Source organism: Asterias rubens, chromosome 10, assembly GCF_902459465.1.
Source record: "Asterias rubens chromosome 10, eAstRub1.3, whole genome shotgun sequence".
Taxonomy (NCBI): Eukaryota; Metazoa; Echinodermata; class Asteroidea; order Forcipulatida; family Asteriidae; genus Asterias; species Asterias rubens.
Window position 1 is genome coordinate 19,878,139 of NC_047071.1, and position 22,768 is coordinate 19,900,906.

The 22,768-nt window shown below is 38.6% G+C and overlaps 1 protein-coding gene across 4 annotated transcripts; it reads left to right on the forward strand.

Moving 5' to 3' along the window:
• On the forward strand, positions 1-22,364 carry LOC117295373 (zinc finger RNA-binding protein-like). Of its 4 annotated transcripts, none has more exons than XM_033777987.1 (21): positions 1-103; positions 1,083-1,298; positions 2,365-2,555; positions 3,783-3,956; positions 4,449-4,460; positions 7,505-7,785; positions 8,398-8,571; positions 9,072-9,252; positions 9,729-9,824; positions 10,403-10,587; positions 10,776-10,918; positions 12,141-12,396; positions 12,684-12,859; positions 13,020-13,200; positions 13,586-13,727; positions 15,994-16,079; positions 17,353-17,448; positions 17,927-18,038; positions 18,462-18,559; positions 18,909-19,047; positions 19,724-22,364. In XM_033777987.1, the coding sequence occupies exons 1-21, from the start codon at positions 54-56 to the stop codon at positions 19,804-19,806; spliced, it is 3,072 nt and encodes a 1,023-aa protein (XP_033633878.1). In that variant the 5' UTR covers positions 1-53; the 3' UTR covers positions 19,807-22,364. The 4 variants fall into 4 exon arrangements, with proteins under 4 accessions (XP_033633878.1, XP_033633879.1, XP_033633880.1 ...); XM_033777988.1 differs by having other exon boundaries at positions 2,365-2,546; XM_033777989.1 differs by having other exon boundaries at positions 12,159-12,396; positions 19,724-19,806.
• Positions 22,365-22,768: the final 404 nt, after the last annotated feature.

The following is a 22,768-nucleotide window of genomic DNA, read 5'->3' on the forward strand; positions in this document are numbered from 1 at the left end:
GCAAAAAAGCCATGCGCCATTTTTTTCTCACTGGTCGACCATAAATTTGAGCAATGGCGTCTCAAAATTACTTCGGACTTACTCATGGCGGTGCGCAGTACAGGTAAGGTTTTTTTAGTATTTGATGTTTATTAATGCAAACCTTAAATTCCATAGATTCTTTAGGATTGTGTTTAGGGTCACCAAGTGATGGAAAAGATGCATTTTTAGGTGTTTTGTGAACATCGTTTTTGGAAAATGTGCATGAGAAACGCGTCGCTTGATGATGTATGTTTGCTCAAACAAGAAGGATCGAATGCGGGTTTTGAAACTATATTTACCTGCCCTCTTAAAAGTTTAATTGGGAAAAAATGGTGAAAGAAATAATTAAAGGAGATGTCTGCTATAATTTGTATTGTTAAATCACAGATTTATTGACAAGTATTTGCTAAATTTTTAACGTGAATTTCCTTATTTTCATGTCTGGATAAGGAAACAAAGCGCCCTCTTTTGACCTGTGGATATTTAATTTAATTATGGCAAAGATTCTGACTGAACTGCTGCCTCTATCTGTATATTTTCTCCATTGATTTAGGTCAAATTTTATACCTGACCCTAACTCTTTCTTGTATTAAGAGGGAAAAAGAATGGGAAAAATGATTCCATGTATAAAAATGTTGGACTGACGTATTTCATTTATTTATAAATGTTTGAAATAAATTTAACAAAAAACCCAAACAATTTATAAATACAATTTTGTTTACCAAGTGCAGTAACTTGGGAATTATACTCCTTAATTTTTTTTTATCATCTTCGGTCATACTATGCCCCCGGAAAATTGTTGAAGTTACTCATGGAATATGTTTATTTGCCATGATTTCACCCAGCAACAAAAAGTGCCACAAAAAGACCAAAGTGTTTTTGTGGTGGAACCTTTGCAAGTTGTCACCGGGTCAGGCATTCCAATCTTACCCAAATGTAGGCATGAAGTAACATACAAGAAGTGGATATTGAAATCGGTTTTGCACCTAGGGAGGAAGGTTTGGTTGCATTTTGGTTTGTTCCCCAAGTTATTTTTAGTTTGCGACTATTTGTTTCCACAGCAGCCAGCCCCAGCAGAGTACGTATGCCCAGCACACTGCTCAACCCCAGGCAGGACATGTCTACCAAACAGCAACACCAGTAGCTGCACATCAGACTACGTATGCATCTACAGTCACACCTAGGCAAACCCAGGCAGCCTCTGGCATGTCTGGGTATGAGACTGGTTATGCCACTGTAGCAGCAGCCACGCACCAAACAGGACAGTATGGTTACAGGTAAATAAGTCACTTCCAGTGCTGTTGATAAATCCAAAGCTCGCTGAGTTGAATTATTTACATTATTGACATCATTCTATTAAAAGGCGATAAGCCACAGCACAGGAGAATCTTGGTAAGTTTAAGTTCACGTTTAAGATGAACAAAGACAGTGTTCTCCACAGACTTTTTTTTTAGGAGGGCGACATGACGTAATAAAAATGGCGCCACTTTTGATATGACGTCAGTGGACGTGAAATTAACAAATGCTTGAGAAAACCATTAAATTCTTAAAATAGTATATTAACCCCTAGGCCCGACGACGCTACCTATTGATTGACATACATTTTGGTCGGAACAACCTTATTTTAAAAACTAAATCAAAACTACAATGTTATACATTTTGCTTTGTGCGCCGCGCCAATACCCTCAAAGGGATGATCGGCATGGCGCACGTCGGAATTCTTTCTCAGTTTGTGAATGTGCGTATTGTGTTGGAGTCTATCAACGCCCAATCACAGCGTGCGGACTGTTTATGCACTGTGCATGCAGTGGGTATTTCCATGCTAGGGGCGACGTCGACGGTGTGCGTGGTGTGTACATGGTTGGTTGATGCACTTGGCTTACTAACCATGTGGCCATGTGTACATCGTGTTTTAACGTTTGTTTACGAGTGCATTTCTGATGCTGTAGTTTTGAAGTCGGTTTTGGCTTGTCAGGTACTCGTTTGATCTTATTAAATGCAGTCTAAAAATAGTCTCTTTGTCTGTTTTGGGGCAGGGCGGCCAATAATTTTAGCAGGGCGGCCAATTCTTTGGCAGGGCGGCCTTAATTTTAGGAGGGCGGCCTGCCCTCCCAATTTACGTGTGTGGAGAACACTGAAAGAAAAAGATTGTCAACATTAGGGCTATATAATTGAGTGAGCAGAGTAATGGCATCTTAATGCGGAGGTCACTGATTCAAATCTCTTTCTTGTGGCATCGTTTTTGTTCATTCCAAAATAATAATAACATTGGTTTTCTTCTGACAATATGACACCAGATTGTAATCAATAATTGCAAACCACTTTCATTGAATTTCTTAACAGCACCCAGCAGAGACAGGATACCCAAGCCCCGACCCCAGCACCAGCCCAGACCTACCGTGAGTCTTACAACTATGTCCAGTCTACCCCGGTAGCGACATCCTATGAGAAGCAGTCTTACTACCAGCAACCCCAGGCACAGCATAACACTACTGATACTTACTATCAACAAACCAACAAGTATGGTAAGACAGGTAAAGTACATCCATTCTTCATCTCCATATCAAGTACAATGTAATCACACTGTGGCAGTTTTTTCTATAGGCTGCAAGTCTCGCGAATATTTTATTTCAAATACATTCCAGACATGCATAGTCTATTGACTCAGTTCATTGGGCATTTATTAAATTGAGGTTAGACACAAAATGGCAGATCATAGGCATTGAGTTGCAAAACTTGACAGCAGTTCATGAGGCTTATACCAAAAACTAGATCCTAGAGGTACTGTTCAAGTAGAATTGGGGCCCACACCCCCAAATTGTAAAGTGGTGGTCAAATCAGAAAGTGAGATTGTTACTGTGTGAATTTACTGCACACACAGCACACAGTCAGGAGCTTTTGTTACTGTGTGAATTTACTGCACACACAGCACACAGTCAGGAGCTTCCTTCAAATTCATTCATCTGCATCTCATCATTTATAATCTCACTCTATCTTACCACAATGTTTTACCAAAATCTCAAAAGTATCCTGTATTTGTATCCTGTATCCTGTATCAAGTATCCTGTATCCAGTCAATGCACAAATTGTGCATTCACTGTACACAATGAGTCTTCACCTTCAACCTCCAAAGCTGATAAACATATGTGTCTTACTCATTTTATCGTTCATCAACATTTCTTGGGACAGTATTGATAATTATGAAAAAGCCTCTCGGAGTCTTTGCAATTTGTTCTTACAAAATCCAAGAAAAAAACCTTGTTCAATGCATTTTATTTGGGCTTCTCACAATGCTGGAAATCTGTGGCCTGCGGCAAAATGTTATCACGATAACCAATACAGGACTGATGCTTTAAAGGACTGATGTTTAATCTATTTTGTGTTTATCGTGACAGAAATTTCAAATGACAGAGATCCATGTATGAGTCATATTGTAAAACATATATTGAATGCATTTCATATCTGCTTGTTGCAGAATATAATCAGATGTCTAAACGTTGCTTCTTAATTTTACTCAGCGTGACCTCGTGAAGAGGATTAGTCCAGATTACCTCTTGATTATATTCTTTGACGTTACACTCATATGTATCCACTGTTTGTACAATAATTCACATAACTGTCTTATTTAACTAGTGTGTTAAAGTCAGGGAGGTAGTTAAAACTCTGTATAGCATTTCAAATAAAAATGTTGTTTCTCTGTCTTAAGGAAATTAAAGTGTGTGAGGCATGTCAAATAATTTTGTTTGTTTCTCCATCTTCAGCTGCTGCTAAGCAGACTGCATACTCCAATACAGGGTCAGCTTCAGCCTACACCAGCCATCAACAAGCAGCAGTCCAGAAACCTGCTCAGACTAAGACTGTGGTGACGTACGCCTATGCACCCCAGACAACAACTCAGACGTATGCTAGTACCCCAGCTACGACTTCCTATTCAGGTGAGGGTCTCGTTAAAAATTGGCTTCGTTTTTGTTTTTACCCCAGAAGGATACATATGTAAGGAAATCAAACTTTGCACCCCTCTAAAAATCACCTGAAAAGAGTGCATTATACTCTAACTTTTGTAAAATCTTGTTGGAACTAATCATGCAAGTGCCTCCAGTTATTTGACATAGGCTTAAGTCCACCATATTACCTTCTGAAGTCTTTGTGAAAGAACAAAACAGATCCATTGTTTAATCTGCAGATGAAAGTCACAGTATAATAACAAACATACTAGGCTCTTACGTGTCTAGTTCCTGGGTTTTACATGTCTAGTGTCTGAGCTCATACATAGGGAATCCCATTGTTTGTTGATTTGATCATTAGTGGGCACTGAGGCACACTGTATTTTTGAATGATGTTAACATGCATTTTTTTATGTTATGATTGCTTTTCACCCGTCGTTTTCTTCCTCTCCCTACATGCACAATCTCAATTGCCACATTCAGCTAAGGAACCAGGTAAATCACCATTGGGATTCATCCACCAACAGAGGGCGCCATACATCACTTAACTCGCATTAAGATTCTCTGACATGGGCTCTTGCGCATATTATTTCATTTACCAATGGCGGATTAGTCATTGTGCCTAACAGATTGAAGCCTATACAATTATTTAGAGGTCTTTATCACTTGGCATGTGCTCTGAACGCACATTTATGAACGCTGTGTATTTGTTTCATTTGCTTCCACAATGAGTGAAACTAAGCAATGGTTTTACCTCCTTTGTGGAAATTAATTTTTTTTTAATCAGTAAGAGCCCAAATACAAGTCAGAGAATTTGAAAGTGTAGAGAGCAGGCGCTTTCTTGGTGAGTGATGTTTCAGCGCCCTCTGTTGAAGAAATCCGCACATTGTCAGGGACATGTCCCGTTCCAACTTATCATTCACACAAAGTAAAACCGTTTTCAGTTGGTAGCAATGCCACTTTTTGTTATGGAAGATATTAACACAATGGTAACAATGTAAATGGCTACTAACAAGTCTTGGCTCATCCAAGACATGCCTGTGTGTATGCACCTCCCTGTTGGACGACCAATGTGCTTGGAGAGCAAGTCCAACAAGTTGCCTAATAGACCTTTATCATAGTGTGTGCTCATGTCCTTCAAACTAATTCAGCCAGTTGACGGAGGCAGTAGAAAGAGATATTTGGTTTCGTTCATAACAATCGTGAATAAGAACTATTTTTTGAAGATGACTGCACAATGGTAAAAAGGTCTAGTTTGTAGCACAACTCTGAAAGTGTTCTCTTGTTTGAGTAAAACTTTAAGCTTTGCATGGTGCAAACCTTAATTATTTGTCATGTCACTCTTGAGTGAAACACTTTTGTGAAGTACAACAAAGTTTAGAAGCTAAAACAAATGTTAAAGAAATCAAACATTTCTGCTCATTCATAATGCATTTGTAATAGCATGAGATTCGCAAGCCTTTCAGTTTTCGCAGTGGATTTGTAAAAAACACATGAAGTGAAGTCATTGCCTTTTCCTAAAGCTTGAACTTCAGGCTCCTAACATGCATGTATGTAGATTCATGGATAATGCATCAACTTTGGCAAAGTGTTCAAAAGAAAAAAATAATATTTATCTGTTATCAACTTCATCACAATGTAGTAGTCAGAGTCTTTGAATTATGCATTAGCTGTCACCAAATAGTTTGCATTATGCATCAGCTACAGCCTTACATCATGCATTATGCATCAGCTACATCCTTACATCATGCATTATGCATCAGCTACAGCCTGACATGCATTATGCATCAGCTACATCCTTACATCATGCATTATGCATCAGCTACAGCCTTACATCATGCATTATGCATCAGCTACAGCCTTACATCATGCATTATGCATCAGCTACAGCCTTACATCATGCATTATGCATCAGCTACAGCCTTACATCATGCATTATGCATCAGCTACAGCCTTACATCATGCATTATGCATCAGCTACAGCCTTACATCATGCATTATGCATCAGCTACAGCCTTACATCATGCATTATGCATCAGCTACAGCCTGACATGCATTATGCATCAGCTACAGCCTTACATCATGCATTATGCATCAGCTACAGCCTTACATCATGCATTATGCATCAGCTACAGCCTTACATCATGCATTATGCATCAGCTACAGCCTTACATCATGCATTATGCATCAGCTACAGCCTTACATCATGCATTATGCATCAGCTACAGCCTTACATCATGCATTATGCATCAGCTACAGCCTGACATGTATATCATGCATTATGCATCAGCCACAGTAGTAGATTCTTGAGTAATTCATAGTTTCAGCCATTGGCATTATACAGCACATGATTCATCAATGGCTTTGAATTATGCATGAGCTGGAGCCAAATGTCATGCATAATGCATAAGCCACTGGCAAGTCATGTAAAGCTTTTGTTGTTGTTGCATGCAATGCAGAACAGTTTATGAATATGCACATAATTGTGTTAAATTCGCACCCTTTTGTGCTGCTTTGCCCTTTTTAAAGGTACTTCGACTGTCTTTGTCATGTTCCCTGTGTTCAATAGCATTTATGAGTACATTTTTCATGAGACTAATGGGACCAGACCATTTTGCCCTTTCAGCTTCTGTTTGGTTTACATTGGTTGAATGGAAGAGGAACAAGATGGCTGCACCATGGTAATGGCGTAGTCATTAGCAACGTGACTTGGTTGACAGAGTATTTTGTGGACGCATGTAGCCATATTGCGCTGTGTTTTTACTTGTATATTACAAAATCATATAATGTGTATTGCAAGTTTGCCACCATACAAGCGCTATATCATTTGGATTGACAATTTAAAAAATGCTTGATGCTCAATGTGAAATGCTCAGTGTGCATCGCCAATTTGCTATGCACAAAATGTGTGTCAAGTAGTATCCATTTGCTAAGACCACAGCAGGACACCGAGCTCGGTGGAGGTTGGCATTCTCCACATTCTTGGATAAAAGGTCAATAGTATTGCATAGTGGTAATAAACCCTTTGACGGTAATTTGCACCATGTTAAATCTGCCCTGTGTGTTGTTTCTTTGGAACCATGCAACTTGATTATCACGCTTTGTGAGAAGTGCGCTTGAAGTAATGAATCATGTAAATGCCCACTGTTTAAAATAAGCAAAATAAGATCCATGGCATATGGGGCAGATTCAACATGGCACCTATTATGAAAGGATTTTCAACCATGGCTTGACAGTATCGCAGGCTGTTTGCGTAAAAAAAAAAAAAAAAAAAAAACATGCATCAAAAGATGTAGGTAGCATAATATACAAGAGGCTGTTATGAAAGTTGTTTTTGAAAAACCAAACCATTTTGTCAATTAAACACTTTTTAGCCCCTTAACTATAACCTTGTTAATGACAGTTAACTAAAAAAGAGCACACAATTAACAACCCTAATGCACTTCCAAAGTCAAGAGAAAACTTGTTACATTAAGTTGAAGGTATTTTTAAATTTGATCTTCAATCTCTAAACCAAATAACTTTTCTTGTTAATGCAGCAACAGCCGCAGCAGCAGCAGCTGCAGCTAACTCCTACTCCAGCTATGACTCCCTGGTGTACTCGGCAGCGACATCTTACTACCAGCAACAGCAGCAACAAGTCGGCAAGATGGGATCCGGGTGGGGCTTTAAGAGCGGCGGCGGCGGCGGTGGTGGTGGTGGTGGTAACAAGACCAACTACACCCAGAATAAGTTCCCACCTAAGAAAGATAGGCAGCCGCCTAAACAGCCACAGATACACTATTGTGAAGTGTGTAAGATCAGCTGTGCTGGGCCACAGGTAGGCATTGAAAAAGAAAACAGTTCTGCAATCGGTAATTCAGGCCTGGAATTACACAGAGGATGTGACCTCTGTTGCCCTGGTCTTGGCCTTGGTGCCCCTTCAAAAGTTTCCAATTGACTTTAAGATTTTCCAATGAAAGTGTCCTTTGCAAAATGAAAATGCCCTGCCCTTCCAAAGATGAAATTCCAGGCATGCAATATTTCCAAAGGCATTTTTCAGTGAAGTAATTACTAAGTAGAGAAAAAAAGAAATCATATTGTGACCAAACCTGTAGTTTTGTAATTGTGGTGATGCACAGAGTCGGTTTGGAATAAGGGGTTGACCGACAGCCAATTTCACAAAACTTTATGCAACTGCGTAAGTCCACTTGTGCAACATTTATGGCGCAACTTACGCCATAAATTTTGCGCAAGTAGACTTAGGCAATTGCTAAAAGTTTTGTGAAATCGGCTGCTGGGCCCAATCTCATAGAGCTGTTGAAGCACAAGAAAGTTTAGCCCAACAAAGTTCAACTTACTGGATCAAGGTTACCAGCCAAACTTTCATAACACATTGTCCTATTTAGGGTTTGTGTAAATTTTCAAATCCAAGTGATTTCCCTCCTTGCAGACCTACCGTGAGCATCTTGAGGGACAGAAGCACAAGAAGAAGGAGCAGAGTCAGAAGGAAGCCACTCCCATCGGCCGTCCAGGTCAGATTGGGTTGAGATGTGAGCTTTGTGATGTCTCTTGCACTGGTCTGGATGCTTACAACGCTCATATTAAAGGGGCTAAACATCAGAAGGTAAGCTTGCAAATAAATCTGGAGAAAAACTCATCAGTTATTGTTACTGTACCTTACGTTATGAAACTTTGGATTCAGCAAAAAGGAGAAATGTTAAAGTGTTGAATTAAAATCCTTAATAGAGAAAAGCCCACATAAACCATTTTAAAAGGTTGAAATGCCATCATTTCAATATACCTCCTAAAATGCAGATCCCAGTTTCAGGACCTTTGTCAGCAATAACTATTGTCCCTGATAGACAGAAATTGTTGAAAACCTCTTAAAAACTCTTGACGATTGCTGCTAAAGAATCAGAGTATCTTGGTATGACTCCATTGAATATTCATGATAAAAACTATTAGATTCTTTGTATGCCTAGGTGATCTAATGGTTTTGATGATTCCACTTTCAGAGAACATATCAGAAAAAAAGCTGTTTAGATTTGTTGAAAAGGGGGTTTTAATCGGCGTCAAATGATAGTGTAGCAACAGACCCTGATAATTGTACTTTGTGATTATTAGGTATTGAAGCTCCACACCAAGCTGGGTAAACCCATCCCGTCCTCAGATCCCATTAAAGTCAGCACTACCACCAGCACATCGGCCGCTACCACTGGGAACAAGACAGCTGCAGCTGCATCTACTACTGCTAAACCTAAACCACTCATCAAGAAGGTGGTCACTCCTAAAATCACATTTGTTGGTGAGTGTCATAATTTAAACCCATAACCCCCTGACATGGTCAAAGGGCATAAACAGCCCATATGGTACTCATTGCTTCCCTGGCCTCAAAACAACCTACAGCACTGTTGCCGTGGTGCCCTTTGCTTTTGCATTGATACATTTTGCTAAGTTTCAAAACAAATTTAAATTTTTCTCATAGAAGTGCCCCTTACCAGAGGAAAAATGCTGTGGCCCTTTCAAGAATGAAACACAAGGCCTGCTTCATTACAATAAATAGTTGTTTGCTTTACTGGAAATTCTGGAGGAATACCAAATTTTAGGAGGAATACCAAATTAAACAAACAGTAACTTCCAGTTGAGCCTAGTTACCCAATGCTGTACCATGGGGGGGGCACTTCTTTACTTCAACATTCAAACCTTGCATTGCAATTTCTTACTCGGATGTTACAAAGCAATCTTTTGGATGAAACTTAAAATTGTCAATGTTATTTTCAGGAGGTTCCAAGTTGGCATCTACAAGTGAGGCAGATAAGAAGGTTGATGTGAAGATGGAGGTTGGAGCTAATGCTGCTGAGGGCACTACTGCTGAAGGTTTGCACTGTACTCGCCCTTGTTGATTAATACTAACCATAGAAAGTCAAGCGCACTAGTATATAAATATTGACTGCCTCGTGTGCTAGGGGTAAACTGAGGGAGTCGGAGTTTTAACCATAGCACGACTAAAAGCAGTCATATTTGGTTTAAAACACCCCAACAGACTATTTCCAATACACCCATTTCAGATACACAGATGTGGAACCGATTGTGTTTGAGGTGGGTTAAAATGTCGCACGGCCGCCTGGTTTCTAGTCAAACTAAGACATATCATGTGACGCGCTCTAAACTAATGAAAAGGCAGAATTTTTGTAAGGGGTGTTATAAACTGCAATTTCATTGACATAATTTGGCCCTCAAATTATATCAAACCTAACAAATTTGTGACAAATTTTTGCTAGCGCTCTTTAAACTGAGCCATCTAGCCCTAATGTTAGCAGTCTCCAAATTTTGTCAATATCTTTGTTAATTAAAACTTACTCCGTCAGTTTCCTGCTTAATATTATAATTTAGTAAAAAACGGTTGTCAAATTCAAAGCTCATTCACCTTTGATTTGATCTTGTTAATCCATTAGTCAAAGAGGATCTGTCTGAGTTTGAGAAGGAGATCATCCCCGTTGGAGAGGATTACATTGATGAGATTAAGAATGAAGAGGGAAAGCTGATCAGCTTCAACTGTAAGCTATGTGAGTGCAAGTTCAATGATCCCAATGCCAAAGATATGCACATGAAAGGAAGACGCCATCGTCTACATTACAAAGTAAGTACAGCTTAAATAAACCCTTTCAAAACCGCAAGTGTCTCTCAGATATGTAAAACTTGAAATGAAAGTTTTCGCTTGCTATTTTCTGACATTATGAGACCAGGGGTCGATTCTACAAAATACTTCCTTATTTGTGATCGATCCCCAAAGGTGTTAACTCATTTCCTTTACTATCATTCATGTAGAAAAAAGTGGACCCAAGTTACTCTGTGGACATGAAGCCATCAAACCGCACTCGCAAGGTGCAGGAAGAGAAGATGAGACGACAGTTTGCCAAGGAAGAATTCTTCCGTCAATGTGAAGAAAATCGCTGGCAAGATGAGATCAGGTAAGATTAGAAATTAAGATAATTGAATTTAAAGACAAACAGGCTTGATACTCTTCCTTCTTAAGTCTGATTTCTGATTTTTATGTCATCAGAAAAAACACCAAAATTTGTCTTATTTAGCCTGAAAGGTCTATTAAAGCCTACTTCATACATGTGCTTGTATATCAGCCCTTGTAATAAAAACAATATTTCAAACATTTTTCCCAAGGGCTAAATATCATGCCAGGACAGGGTACAGTATTTGTACATGTATTCAGTTAACTTGTTTTATCCCAAGTTCAGTCATGTTGTGTGCCACCCCCCCCCCCCAGTTTTAATTGATTTAGTATTCTGCATGCTGATTAGCCTTGCCTAGCATGGGACCAGATGCCCTCATTAGAGTGTGAAAAGTAGGGTGTTTGCCGTTTGATTTTGATTATGCTAAAATACTGTCCTTTAAACATTACTTTCATGCTAGTAGTCCAATTTGAATAAATGTCAAAATGTTACATCTCAAAATTAATCTCCATTTGTCTTGAAACAAGGCATGATATTCTCCCTTCTTAAAATTGAATCCGGTTTGATTATCCTCGGGAAAAGTCAGTAAAATAAAATAAAAATACTAAAAAGCCTGTCTATAGCTTGTACCATATGTACATGTTTGTAAACTCTTGTATTAGTCCTTCTTTTTGCAAAACCTAAATATGTGTGAACTTACCGCCAAAGGCAGAGAGACATAGTCCTCTTGTGACTAAACCTCTTGTTTCCCCCTTTGTGGTTGTTGCAGGTGTTATACCTAGACAAAGAAGATACCACTTCCCGTTTTAGGGGGCATTTTGTTTTTGCCTGCATCCCTGTTTTGACCCCTGATACCTCTGGATGTTTTGAGTATATTTTGTTTTTTAAGTTAATAACTATGGCTCTTTTCCAAACCACAGCTCCAGTTTTAGCTCCTGCTTCTGCTCTGTTGGCCGGTTTGAAACCAAAAGTGCTTATTTTCAAAGGACTGATATAGCGTAAGCTGGAGGGAAAGCTGAAGCCATGGTTTTGAATAGGGCCTTAGGTTGCGTCTGAATTGGCAGTTACAGCTATGGCTAGATCACTGCTTCATCATGCGTTGATGTATATAGGATGTCCTTAGCAACAACCAGCCGTAGCTGTAGCCACCAATTAATGATACAGCGTTAGAGTCTTCCCATGGAGTTTTGTTATAAGCACATGTTGTTTGAGTAATGTTGTTTAGTGTCTTCCCCCATCCCAGACGTTATGAGGAGGACATGTACTGGCGTCGCATGGAGGAGGAACGTTACTGGGAGGAGAGACGCATCTTTGAGGAGGAGATGGAGTTCTTTGAGTGGCAGCGTCGTCGTGGCATCCCTCATCCCCGTCCTGTACCCCCTAAGATGCCAGGGCAGATGGACGCCATGAAGAGACCTGACTCTGAGATTGACCGTCATGTTATGGCTAAACATACCGCTGTGTACCCATCAGAACAAGAGGTAGGTCACAGGAACATTTTTCTTTTAACCATCTTCAAACTTGACTCATAATAACTGAAATTCCTCTAGTGATTATGAGACATTTTCAACAATGAAGATAATATTACTAAAAAGCTAGATCTTGCTGTGTTTTGTCAAGATTTTGATGTCAAGATTTTGATTCCAATGATAAAGCTAATGCTGGTTTAATAGACAAAAGAAAAAAATCTACAAAATTGAACTTGAAATCTTTTTGATGAGACTGGATTCTTCCAAAGTGATAACAATGGTTGTGTCTCATATTACAGCTCCAGTCAGTGCAAGCAATGGTCTCCAATTGTGAGAAGGCTCTCAAGTTAGTCTCAGACTTCTTGGCTGAAGCCGATACTCCAGCTGAACCCGAGGAAGACAAGGCTAAGGTGAAGGAGGAGCCTAAGACAGAAGCCAAAGAGAAAGAGGGTGAAGAGAAGATGGATGCTGAAGGGTAAGTCAAGCCTAATTTCATACTAGAAGCGTTTTCCTTAGCTAAGCAACAGTCCTAAGGCTCCATTTTTCATTTTGTTTTATGTTTGAAACGTACGAAGTGTAAACTTTTCAGAAAATTTGTATTTTTATTTTGTATTTGTTTGATGTGATCATTTCAGCTCCGCAGCCAAGGCTGATACCACAGTGCGTGTTCTCAAGGGAGTGATGCGTGTTGGTGTGCTGGCCAAGGGGTTACTCCTCAAGGGTGATCTGAACATGGGACTGGTCGTACTCTGTGCTGAGAAACCTACTCGTACCTTGCTGGAACGTGTTGTAGATGCTCTGCCCAAACAGCTAACGGTAAGGTCAAATTTCCTTTAAACTGGGTTCAATTTAGGCAGCTGCTTACTTTGTCTGGAAGACAGTCAGTATTGCAGGGCAAAGAACTTTTTAACTTTGTCTGTCTGCTTTGCAGAAAAAAAGAAGCATTTTATTTTTTATGATTTAGGAAATCATGATATTTGATCTACTTCTTTAGTGCTGGTAGTTGCCCGAAATATTGGGGACATTAGAGTTGCTGTAGATGAGTAGGTTGCTGCCCTAAAAAGTTATCTGTGAACACTTTACCTACAATAATACATTCATGTTGCCATTTTGAAGAAGATGGAGAAACTATTTATTTCTACTGCTGGTTCAAATTGTTGCATCAACCAGTGCTGATTCCTCTTTGTCTGATTATTCATAGGAAGTGACCGAGGATAAGTATGACATGAAGTTGAGCGTTGAGGAGGCTGGCTTCGTTGTGAGCAGCTTGACTGAGCCCAAGATGACGATGAAAGTGACCCTGACGTCTCCCGTCATGCGTGATACAGCAGCTGATGCTGCAGGTTAGTCATTTGATTCCTCCCGAATGGGGTATAGAACAGTTTCCCTGTATGGGGGGCTGGTAGTAATATTACTCAAAGGAGGGAGTATAGTGGGGTCACTGAAAAGGGAGTTGTTTTGAGAATTAACTCAAAGGGGGATGTTTGGTGGGTTCACCCGAAGGAGGTATAGTGATGATTGACCCTCTTTTGGGGTAGTGTCCTCCAAAAAGGACAACTATTGCTTCCTTTGGGTTGTTAATTATATTCCCTCCAAGGAAATATACACCTTTTTTGTGTAGGAGGGATAAAGAAACATTTTGAGACCTTTTGTCTAAGGAGATAAGTTCACCCTTAATTTGGGTAGAATTCCTTGGTGACATTGTTTGACTTCAAAGGGGGTAGATAATGGTTCATTTCAAATGGTGATGCATGGTGGCTCTCAATTATGCCACCATGTATTGCCATTGAAAATTGTGCCATCTTAAAAAATCAGTGCAGAAATAATTTGTGTACCATGCACAGTCGATTCCAATCATTATGTTAATCGATGTGCTTATCAAACCTAAAATTTCCAGATATATTGCAGACATTTTGTAATGAAATGATTGGCCACGATGTCAACCCTTCCACCAGGGTTACACAGATTTGTTCAGATATAGTTATTGCTGCACCGTGGTAGCTTCTGGGTTTAATGAAATATGGAAAATATGAATATCATTCAGTTGTATTAGAAAAACAATGATGTATGTACAAGAGTTGAGAATTGAGATGTTTGTGAGATGGAAATGCTTGGTTTGCCTTGAATCCCAATTGTCTTAGGAAGTGTCCGAATTCACGGCTACAGCTATGGCTGGATGGCTATGGCTGGATTGCTGCGGCATCATGGTTGTCCTTAACAACACCCATAGCAACAGTCAAAGCTGTAGCCGTAACCCCTAATTCGGATACAGCCTTATCTTAAGTTAACTCCCAGTTGAATGCACACTTAGTCTATTAATTATGAATTTGGTAGTGCAAGATGAAAGATTACGGGCAAACCTTGAGCATTAATTAGCCAGTACTTTCCCCTTTATTGAATCACCTGGGTATTTTATTCACTAGCTAATTTTGCGGAATTGTTATTTTACCAAATCTTAATGAGGTATGGGGAATTACTTATTTTAGATTTAGACCTTGTACATGCACTTATTGGACAAACAAACAAACAAAAAAAACCAATATTTTTTCCCGGACTGTTTACAGATTGTTCATCAAAACAAACAAAACAACGAATGTCATAATCAATGCATTCTCCAAAAATTCCCCTAAACGATGAATTACCCTTAAATTTCATTAAGTTTTAAAACTGCTGATTTATGTTTTCCATATTGACTTGTAACAACGAGAGGCCGACTGGTGCAGGTAGGTGGCCATCTTGTATGGTCTCCTGACTTCACCAGATGCCTCTCTGTGTTTCTTGTATTTTAATCTACCCTTTTGCATTTAGTCACTGCTCTTCATTTCAAGTTCGTCGCCAGCGCGGAGGATTTTTGATCATCCGTTGCACTCATAAGGGGGATTTGGCGCCCTCTATGGTTCACAATCAGCAGAGTGGGGTTTCAAACAGTGTAGTTTCCTGCAAATTTTTTTTTTCAGGCATAACAAGAAACAGTCAATAGTGATGAAAATATTAATCATTCCAGTCAGAACAAAATAACAGCATCAATCTGCATGACAGCATTTTCAGCATACGTACAAAAAACATGTTCATCTAAAAAAGTAAAAATGGTTTCTTTCATTAAAATTATCTATAAAGTAAAGATATATTACTGAAGTCATTTTTAGGCATGATAATCTTTTAACTTCCGTCCAATTTATAACGTTTTTGCACTTAAGAAAAAGCAGAAAAACTGTAATTTTATGGCATAAAACGTCTAGTAAACCCTACACCCCATGAATATGTAGGTCAGCCTTTTTACTTTTTAGTAACAATTTTCCAAGGACCAGATGTCATGCCTGCTTTTTGTTACTCGTAATGAACCAATATCATTTTGGATGAAGACCTTTTTACACATGACATTCTGAAATGTTTGGTACAAACTGCAATGTTGTGAAACTGCTGAAAGCTCCCCCCTTATCAATGTACTCCCAAAACACTGAGTGTAACCAGGGCTTGCCTATCCCCCGAGCAAACAATCCCGTGGTCATTATTGACTGGATACGGTGAGGGGGTTGCCATATGAGACTGCAACGTGTTGGTCAAACACCCATCCTGACCAGGCTGTGTGTGTCATGATTTATGCTATAGATACTGCTAAAGATCCTCCAGACGTCTTGGACAGGCAAAAATGCCTGGAAGCCTTGGCTGCATTACGCCATGCTAAGTGGTTTCAGGTTCGAATCCCTTCTGTTTTATATCTAAGACTCTACTCTGTAAAAGTGCTCTCTTAAACAGTTTGACAAGTCCTTCACGTTGAAATTAAAGTTGATTCTTCAGAATCCCTTTGTGGGGGTTTTCCTCCTGAGACAAGTTTGACTTGACCAAAGCGACCATGTTTAGCATGGATTTTTGCCCACCAATCTTAACCGGAATTCCAATATTTGGCCGTACTTTTGAATAACCATATGCTTGAGATTCGTATTGACTTTTGGGGTCCATACCCAACTTTCGGGGAAGTTTTGGGTATCCAAAAAATATATTCAAAATAAGTTCAATGTTGTAAAACAAAGAGACAATCTTGAAAGTAAACTTGTCAGACCTGTTTAGAGATGGAACATATTAATGTCTATCAAAGCTATAGCTAGGTTTAAGAAAAAAAAACAGATAAAAATTCAGAGGTAAGTAGAAAAAGAAAACAAAATCAAACGAACTTGTCAAACCACCTAGCATGTAGCTATAATGGGGTTGGGAAATAATAAAGGTAAGAATAAATCATTTAGAAAACACCAAATATCATCAAACCAGGATTGACTTGTTGTCAAACATTAACACTAATATTATGCTAATATATGCATATGTAAACATTCATCTAATGAATATGTATGCATTGTGCTTAAGGATATTACACAAGGAATAAGATTTGGCAAATGGTTTTGTTTTAATGTTATTCCTTGATAATTAACCTGCATTAGTTTAACTTTAATGATGTTTTCATATTTTAACATTGTTAGATTCCCTCCCCTCCAATCGCAAGTAATCCTGTTTATGTTGATCAATTCTAATCATCAGGAGTTTATTGATTTGGGTAAAAAAAATGAAATAAAACTTCTGCTTCTCTGGTGATTATTTTTATTTGTAACAATTTTGTTTTTAAAATAGTTTTCTAAAACACACTGTTTTAAAACACTGTTCATGCAGTGTCTTTTTATTTATTAATGTTTCATTTACATAAAGCCCGGTTCATACTTCCTTCGAATGCTTCATGCGAAGCGAATTTTCTTGCGTCACAATTAGAAGGGGAGCGCGTAGCGATTGTTAGTCACCAAAATTTGCTTCACATGAAGTATGACCCGGGTTTCACTCCAAACAATAACTTCCCTTGATTATCTATTCTTGCAAACATGCACAGGATTACTGTATTTCTGCCTCTGGTCCAACATAACATGTGATTCTATTCTAATGGCTTCTCTTGTATGTGTTTTGTCTGTTGTTTGTTTTTGTGGATAGGCTAGGGCAACTGGACTGCAATCCTGCGTCATGATCATCCGCATCCTGAGGGACTTGTGCGAACGTATTCCAACTTGGGCACCTCTCAATGGCTGGGTAAGTGTAAATGTATAACTTCAGGGCAGTTTTCAATAGTTTGGTAATTGTGACCACATTCCAAGTTGGCGCCTCTCTATGAATGGCTGGGTTAGTGTACAACTTGTGTAGATCTTGGAAACTGTTTATGTCTGTAAATTTTATATCAGAAACTCGGCCATGGTCGCCAAAACTTGGTTTGGAAAGTGAGTTTTCAGTAACTGGTCGTTTTTTCAATTTGAACATTTTTATTATTTTAAGTTGGTAGCTCTCCATGATTTTTTTTTTTTTTTTTTTTTTTTTTTTTTAAGGAAGTCGCCAGACACTCAAGGCCTGAAGGCCACTTCAAGGTGTGGGCTACAATTATTTTTTCCAAAGGCAGTTGCCACCTACTCCTAGGGCTGAAACAGGGTTTCCCCTTTTACAGTCCATATGGGTGTAGACTTGGGTATCATCAGATCATCGGATTAAAAGAGTCTATTTTCCTATTCCTTTTTAGCCAATGGAGCTTCTCTGTGAACGAGTCATCGCTAGCCGTGGTCAACCTTTGAGGCCTGGAGATTCTCTACGTCGTGTCTTTGAAGCCATTGCTGGGGGACTGCTCTTGCCAAGTAAGGAATACGTTCTCAAACTGTAGGAATAGCCCAGAATAAACATTCAAAGAAAAAATAAATACTTAATAGATTGTGTATAGAATGTACACCCATGCACATTAGGTTACAAGCCCAAACGACACCCTTGTTTGGGTCAAAGGAGGACCTATCATTGGTTGAGAGGTTAGGTGAGAGGTTTAGGTGCGACGCTTATGAACACGTGTTTGAGGGATCAGGTTCGCTGGGTCCTGCATTGTCAATCAGGGTTCAATCTCGTAGAGCTGCTTTAGCAGAAAATAAGTACAATTTAGCAGAAAACCAGTCACAAATTGCAGTTGTGAAATGAGATATTGGTTGGTAACCTACCTTGTTCTGGTAATCAACATTTTGATGTGCTTAGCTCCTTTTTGTATTAATGTTGTTATAATTATATCTTTTCAGGTGGACCAGGACTGTTTGATCCGTGTGAGAAGGACCCAACTGATGCATTGGCTCACCTTGATAAGCAACAATGTGAAGATATCACAGCAAGTGCACAGGTAAGCAGACACTGAGTGTGATGCCAAGCGTGTGGGTTCTCACGATTGTTCCCGATTTTAGGATTTCCCAAAGTTTTATTGAGTCTTCAAAGGTTCTTAATAGAAGTAAAGCAGTCATCAATGGGAGAGGAAACAGAGTGATGTTTGAAGCTTTGCATGATGTGGATGATAAGTTGACTATAAGTAGTAAACATGCAGGTACAACCAGGTATAAAATCACAATCTGGATAATTGTGGAGGTAGCTTTGAATGGTCTAACAGTTAAATAAAGTAGTTGGTACTTTTATTTTAGGTTTTTTGTACTTTTTCCAAGCAAATTTAAGTTGTTTTTTTGGGGTTTTTTTTCCAGCATGCACTTCGCCTGATCGTGTTTCGCCAGATCCACAAGGTGCTTGGCATGGAAGCCTTGCCTGTTGAAGCACGTACACCAAACCGTCATGGCTTCCGTCGCAAGCGTCGCCACAACGAGAGCGAGGGTGGTGAAAATGGTAAGTGACCAGAGAAAGTCCCCGCATTGGATTGAACATTCCTAACCAATCATATCATAGGCGATGGGGTCAGGGGTCAGCATACATTAATGCAGTGTGATTGGTTAATAGGCGATGGGGTCAGCATACATTAATGCAGTGTGATTGGTTATAACCTTTCAGTACTTTGAACTTGATGCAAACAGCACAAAACCAATCATATCATAGGCGATGGGGTCAGCATACATTAATGCAGTGTGATTGGTTATAACCTTTCAGTACTTTGAACTTGATGCAAACAGCACAAAACCAATCATATCATAGGCGATGGGGTCAGCATACATTAATGCAGTGTGATTGGTTATAACCTTTCAGTACTTTGAACTTGATGCAAACAGCACAAAACCAATCATATCATAGGCGATTGGGTCAGCATACATTAATGCAGTGTGATTGGTTATAACCTTTCAGTACTTTGAACTTGATGCAAACAGCACAAAACCAGTAAAGTGAGTTACCGCCTTGTTGCATTTTTAGTTAAACGTGCACGATACAGACCTTTGATCTGAGGTTGCAACTTCATCAACTGATGCAATGGGTTCATCCTTGATTGTTGTAAGCAGAGTTCGCAAAATAAGATATCTGAGATTGGTTGTCCATAATTGTTATCTCCCGTCCTTACTTCCTTTTGTTACAGGAGATGGGAAGAAGGACAAGAAAGATGATGAATCTGACGTCAAGATGGAGGCGGCCGACACGAAAGCTGAGGCAAGCAAATAAAAGCACCGTCATTGAAAATAGAATATTTGTAAGAGACTTCACCCAACTCTTTCCTTATTGATAACAAATTGTTGATCTTTGCAAAATCGTTATGTTTGTAGTATGGCTAGTGGAATGTAGTGGTGTTTGTAAAGTATCCCTGTTGAATGGAAACCCAGAGTCTGCGTACGTAAGAAGAGGATATCTCTGTTTTTCTTTTCTTTTTCTTCTTGCATAGACAGAAATTCTGTCAAGCACAGAAATAGCTATTAAATTCCAGTCATGTCGCTTTTTGTTTTGAGCTGAATTTGTAGATTGAAAGGTACGCTAGACTGATTGGTTCATCGTAGTTTTCACAATGTGGCATGTTACAACATAATTATAACTAAGCAACCAAGATATTTTGTGTCGGTAAATACCTTCTAATTATTAACATTACTCAAATTTGTGGTAATAATCTACATTTCGAGCAATAAGTCACTTTGTGAAAACTGCGATGAGTGACTTATTGAGTGCAAGTTGTAAATAACAAAAACTAGGCAGCGATTTTTAGACCTAGAATAACAATTTTTTTTAATAAGGAAGTGATGGAAGTCCTTAATTTATTAGTGATCTTCTGTCTCCATGTCACTTATCTTAAGGTTTGCAATCCACGCCTTTGTTTCATTTCAAATGATTTTATGGATTCAGTTATATTGTTTACTTCTGTGGGGAAATCCTTTCGTTAGTAATGGAGGATCTCATTTATCGTTTAGTGCATAATATTGGCATTTACAATTTCGCACAGTTTCTAAACATTTGTCTTGGTTAAGATTTCTTCGGAATAGGTTGTTTAGATTGAAGTCAGTCTTCATTTTGGACTAGAGATTATATTTTACTTTTTGCTAATATCCGAAATATCATCTTTGGGTCATTCAGACAGTTATCATTGCAGTATGATTTTGACTTGAATTTGACCTTTGACCTGCTCTATAAATAGCTTCATAAGTAATGAACTCTTTAAATGTACCTTATTTAGAGATGTGCTTCAATATTGTAAGTAAAAGAGTTGAGGTTATATGTACAATGCTCGACGTCAACAGTATCAAGATTATTGCTGAATGTGGAATTAAAACAGACTTGATGTTTATTCTTCGGAAGAGTTTTAAGATTGTTTTTTCTTCGTCCAAAAGGGAGGTAAAAAAGTACTTTAAATAGGCAGATACATGTAGTCTGTTTTACAAAATGATTTTGAAGATTGCCGATTGTAAAATCTTTTTCCCTGGTAACACAGAATAGTGTGCTTAAATGTCTTTGTATTATAGTATTAAACAATGAGAGTGCAGCGGTACCAGTTGTATTATACTCATAACTGTATTGTGTAGTTTTCATAATAATAAGATGTCCGTTTTTAGATCCATGCTTAATTTTGAATGTGTTTAAAATGTCAGCAATTAGTTTGTTTTGTATTTTGTAGTTGTAGGTCATTAAGCATAGTGACAAGTTTATTATTTTTTATTGATTAAAAAAGTTCTTCGGTCAAAAATATTTTCTTTGAGCACACTAGTGTTTGGAAATTCTTTATTTGGATCCGAAAGAAATTTAACTCATTGAGATTTTGAATATGAACACCCACCTGAGGCAAAGCTCATATTTCAGCCGTCTATTTTCTTTTGGTCAACCTTTTTTGATAGCATGAGAGCTTACCTCTGTGCCTGATAGGAAGTTGGCAAAGATTTCTTCTCCAGTTTCAGTCACAGAGTTGTTTATTAGAAGCAAGGACAAGCCATTTGAAACCCCTGAGCTGAGAGAGATTGATCTGTAATATCTGCTTTAGTGATTTAGGCATGCGACTACTTTGTTCTTTGGTGTATAGTCTGTCAACATTTAAAAATCAAAGTTAGCGGTGGGTGGTTCTGTCAACAAGCCTTAACTTTTAAAAAGATACAAACATTCGCAATGATTTGAGCTCAAGTGAAAATAGTTGGGATATGCCCCTCTGTTGTTGTGAAAGTTAATGGACTGTAAACTGAGGGCTAAGAAAGAAATTATATCAAACCTTTTACCAAATCCATCATGATAATTTTGCCATGCAGGCATGCTTCAGGGTATTGATACTGTCGCAAGCTATCATAGAATGAAAATATTTGTGACTGCATGGGGTTTAGGTTGAATGGCATTTTCCTTGCATCGTAGTTATTTTGATTGCTTGCGGTTGTATGGCCGAACTTACAGTAGTAATAACGTTTGGGGGGGGGGGGAACTGTTTTACTTGTTTCGCATCAAAAAAATTGGTCCTTACAACCTCTCATGCAGTCATAAATGGTGACAATTTACGCCCAGTATTCTCTGCTCTTTCACCCAAAACTAAAGTTGGAGAAGGCCCCAAATACACTCAAGTGAAGGTATTGGGTAACAGGCTGATGGTATGATAACCCAGTTTACACTGTAAAGTACAGTTTTCTTTGATCATATTTTTAAAATGTGTTTTTAGGGCAACTTTTGTGTAATAATAATATTATTTGTTGTATGTAAGAAACATTGTCAGAATAATATGTGTGTTCTCTGGCTTTGTGAATAAAATATTGAATCAAAATTAATATGTTTGAGTTAAGAGTGGTCTTAAAAGCTTGTGGACCAACGTTGGTTGTTATTGTCAAAACCCTGTTCACATGTACATGTATTCAACTCGCGACAAATGAGATTGGGAGAAGTTCACAAATAAATGGTATTGCCCTTCCCCTCCGCTCCCCCAACAAAGATAAGAACATCTCTGGTCACACCACTGTCTGGGTCGATTAATTGCTCTGATGACTATAAGCACGCAACAAATACCCACGTTCAGAAGCAGAAAAATGCAAATATTTAAAAAATGCTCGTCTGAACTATTTGTTATAAACAATCTTATCAGCAGACTGAACCTTTTGCTGGTTGTAATTAAAAAAATAATTGTCGTCCTCAGTTTAGCTTAATTATTATAAAAACAAATCTCACAATTATTTTC

Excerpts from the sequence above, each read along its gene's own strand:
- LOC117295373 (XM_033777987.1), top strand. The coding sequence starts at position 54 with ATGGCGTCTCAAAATTACTTCGGACTTACTCATGGCGGTGCGCAGTAC. Across the intron at positions 16,080-17,352 it reads GCCATGCTAAGTGGTTTCAG|GCTAGGGCAACTGGACTGCA; the intron begins GTTCGAATCCCT and ends TTTTGTGGATAG. Across the intron at positions 18,560-18,908 it reads ATATCACAGCAAGTGCACAG|CATGCACTTCGCCTGATCGT; the intron begins GTAAGCAGACAC and ends TTTTTTTTCCAG.